At 49.5% G+C, this 3,977-nt stretch overlaps 1 protein-coding gene across 1 annotated transcript in view; it reads right to left on the reverse strand.

Annotated features, from left to right (window-relative positions):
* ALOX5 (arachidonate 5-lipoxygenase) overlaps positions 1-3,702 on the reverse strand; it is a 51,888-nt gene extending 48,186 nt beyond the window's left edge. The window contains exon 1 of the mRNA XM_010854516.1: positions 3,593-3,702. Coding sequence (XP_010852818.1) covers positions 3,593-3,702 — 110 coding nt within the window. The remainder of the gene's footprint in view (positions 1-3,592) is intronic.
* Between the last annotated feature and the right edge of the window lie 275 nt (positions 3,703-3,977).

Genomic DNA, 3,977 nt, shown 5'->3' on the forward strand with positions numbered 1-3,977 from the left:
ACTCGGGCTGTCTAGGGACAGTCTGGTGACTGGAAACTGGTTTCTGGGAGAGTTGCTGCTGGAGAGTCACAGAGGATAGAGGGGGCCTCCGGGGAGATCTCAGGGTCCTGTCCATCAAACAAAAAGTCAGGTCTTAGGAAGGAGCAAAGAGCCGGAGGTGTAATGACCTTCCTTCCTCCTCTCCCTGGGCCGGTGTGCGGATGGATACTATGCTTATTGACTCATTAACATCACACGCCCGTTCTGCACAGTCTACCGGGCCGACAGTGGATGGCAGGGCACACACTAAATACAGCTCACGTGCCTGGCGAGCGGATGATCATCTCATTTTATAGCTGGAAACTGAGGCTCAGGCTGAGGTCAGGCAGCTACCATGCTAGTAAGTAACTGGTGGCCCCATGATCAGAACCCATACCTGTGTGATGGCCCAGTCTGGGTTCCTCTCACTTCTCCCAAAGATCGCATCACGGGAAAAGCCTTGGCCTGGGAGCCAGGTGACCTGGCTTTCAGCCCGGGTTCAAGCCCTCTATGGAGTATGAAGGTGATGTGGAGTCGGGTGGAGGACATGGAGAAGCTTCTTATGAGATGGCATTTGAGGCAGCTCTTAGGAGTTGGTAAGATTTTGGAGGTGGGCTGAGTGGAGAAGGGGAATGAGCAGGGCATTCTGAATGCGGAGAAAGGAGGTGAGGAATTCACACATGGGAGAGGGAGTCTGGTGCATGGAGTTCTTGGGGCAGAAGTGGTGGGTGCAGCAGTCGGGCACTGGAGAGAGACGTGGAGGCAGGGAAACCTGATATTCACTAGCCTCCTTTCTCAGAAGGGCCAGCTTGCTGATTTCATCCAGTTGCTCTCAACTCAACATTGAACACACAACCCTAAGGCTTTGGAATATTTCAGCAAAGTGTTAGGTGGTCAGTTTTTGTTTTGATCTTTATATCGACATTTAAAGAAAGGTTCCTTTGTCTCTGCCCCAGATTCCTGCTACAGGAAGGACAGAGAACAGTCATGATGTGGTCCAGCCTGGACTGCCTGTTGTGGAGGGGGCTAACGAGGAGCTGATGGGGGGTGGGAAGGGAGAGGAGGGGGCTGTGGAGCAGAGAGAGGGAGGTGATTAAGGGGTGGATAGGGAGAGGCTAGTGACTTAGCAGAAGCAGCAGCAGCAGGGCAGAGAGAGGGAGAAAAGGGGCAGTGGTTAGGGAGATTAAAGAAGCAAAGAACTGGGGACCTGGGAGAATCTAGGAGACAGCAGAAGGGAGAAACTGGAGCAGAAAAGATGGCAGAGATTCCAGGCATTGGGGAACTGTGAGGAGAACGGAGCAGAGGAAGGAAGAGAAGGAGGAAGAAGAGGCAGAACGCAGGGAATAGATGGCGCAGAGAGGGCAGGTAAAGGATAGACTGAGGATCAGAAGGAAACATGTTCTCTTCAGATTTCCCAGGCAAGAATACTGGAGGGGTTGCTGTTTCCTTCTCCAGGGGATCTCTCCCACCCCTCCCCCGGGGATTGAACCCGAGTCTCCTGAATTGCAGGCAGATTCTTTACCATCTGAGCCAACAGGGAAGCCCTTATTCTTCACTAATATAGTCTTTCTGGGAAGGCAGTATTCTAGAATATATTCTTCATGAACATATTGTAAGAATATTCACTGAAAATATTTAAGAAGTAAAGCTGTAAGACTTGTTCACACTCACTGACTACATTCAAGGAGATATACTAAACAGCACCTATGGCCTTTTGCTTTCCTAACAGTGCTGCCAGGGAATGAAAAAGGCTCAGGTTAAGATTTCCCAGAAGTCTTCCGATCTGTGAAAGTCATCCCACCTGGACTTGAATTACTTTAAATGGACAGAGTCAAAGAAACACCAACTTGTCTTGACAGGAGAATCTCACCTGTGAAAGACTCTGATTCCCACTCCAGTCCTGAATCACTCTGCAGAACTCTGATGAGAATAACCAGTGATTTGTGACTCAATTTATTGGTGGGGGAAAAAAGCAGTCCTGTTCATTACAGGGACTGAATTTTGAGTGAGGGGAGTGCGGTGTTGACCTGACAATGACCTGGAAATGTCTGAATTGGTTGCCTGGAAAAAGTCTTTATTGTTGTTACCATTACTGTTATTACTATAATGACTGTAATGTTTTTCAGGTTAAATGGGATAGCATTATCTTCTCCACAAGTATTTCTTCTAAGATTTCTCCCTCACCTTTACCCCAAAGGGACAGATTGTCCTTAAAGAGACATTGTCTGGAGAACGAGGAAGTAGCTCAGGGCTGTGCAAGACCAAGTGTGGAGTAACTTTGCATCAACGGGAACTTTCTCAAAAGCTGATTTTTTCAAAGAGCCTTTGGAGACAGCAAGTCCCCTGCAGTGCCCCTCCTGAAGTGCCCCTTCTCACCCCAATGGAAATGTGATATGCAAATCTCTTCTGAAATTTGCTTCTGGGACTCTCACCGAGGTGTTTAATCACAATGTCATTTGAATGAATTCTCAGGGAGGGGAAATAGTGAACAGAGGGATGCTTTCATCTCTCTTCCAACACCCGTGTTCTGATCACATCCTTATCTCCCCTCTGAGAAGCCACACCCACGTGCCCCATGCTGAACAGATGAACACACCGGTGTGTAGACACCGATGCATAGTGTGTGAAGGAGAATGGACCCCCTGAAGACAGATTATAAAGACCAAGCAGCCTGCAGCCTGTCCTCCTCACATGGTGGTGGAAGCCAGAAAATAATGGAAGCAAATGATGGTGCTTCAGAAACAGCTGAGGGTATCATCACCCCAAATGGATGACTCATTAGCCCTCCTGCACCACCATCCTCTTGGCCAGGTCCCTGGTTGGGGAAATCAAACAACAGGAGGTAGTTCTTATACTCAGTGCCTAAAAACTCTTCCAGAAGGGTACTCTCTAGCCGCATAAGTATGCTGAACTTGGCTAAGTGCAGTTGGACTTACAGAGCGAGGTTCTGAGGCAGCTGGGTGGGAATCAAGCCCATTCTGAGTCTGGAAAAGGAGTGGCCTATTACTGGCTGACTTTAGGCTCTGCAGACCTAAAACGTGCTTCATGAATATTACCCAAGAAGTGCTTGGTTGAACTATATGAAATTGCCAGTTTTATTTGTCAAAAATAGTCAGCTATGAGTAATTCCTTTTGGTTCAACAAAATAATGAAGACATAAAAAGACAGCCTCATGAAAACTAAATCTTTACGGTCCAGTTCAGAAGTTGGGAGCGCCACAAGGGAACAGATATTTTCTGTGTACCTATAGTGTGTTGGGACTATCACCACATTTAATGAACACTGAAGTATAATGATCATTTAATAAACCCAGTGGACTGGGCACCAGACACCTGGTGAGGACCAGTTGTGAGCACCTCTGTGCTCACAGAGAACGCTACAGGCTAGAATTCACGCCCAGGTCAGCACTGGGAATCCACTTCCGAATGAAACCTTACTGCAGCGCGTGGCACCACAGACTAGAGGCGCAGTCAACACGGGGTCCCTTTGTTCCCTGTACTCCCAGGGCACCAGGGTTTCTGGTGAGGTGGGGAAAGGGGAAGCCCTCCTCCCTCTTCCTTCTCTGAACACTCACATTCCGGGGGGAAGTGTTCCCCGGTGTACACTCTGCTGGGAGCCAGTGAAAACCTCCAGGTTTGCAAAAATCTTCTCCTGGCCTCGGTCTCTCGTTCCCTCGCCCTGCATCCCTCTGGGAACCTGGCCTGGGAGTGTGAGCTGCCCAGGTGTGGGGACATCAGCTAGTGCCACACTGAGCCACCGGCTGGGACTCCTAGACCAACCCGAAGCCAGGACTCCTAGACTTGCACTTTATGTCTGGGGAAACTGACGCCCGGGATGGGGGCGGAGCGAGCTAGTGATCAGGCCCTGGTGGAACTCAGGTCTCTGGATCCCTAGCCCTCCTCATTCTCTCCACTGCTGAGGCGCCATCTATGGAGTCCCACGAAGTGGGCGCAATCCTC

Source organism: Bison bison, unplaced genomic scaffold (genome assembly GCF_000754665.1).
Source record: "Bison bison bison isolate TAMUID 2011002044 unplaced genomic scaffold, Bison_UMD1.0 scf7180017864341, whole genome shotgun sequence".
NCBI classification, from domain to species: Eukaryota; Metazoa; Chordata; class Mammalia; order Artiodactyla; family Bovidae; genus Bison; species Bison bison.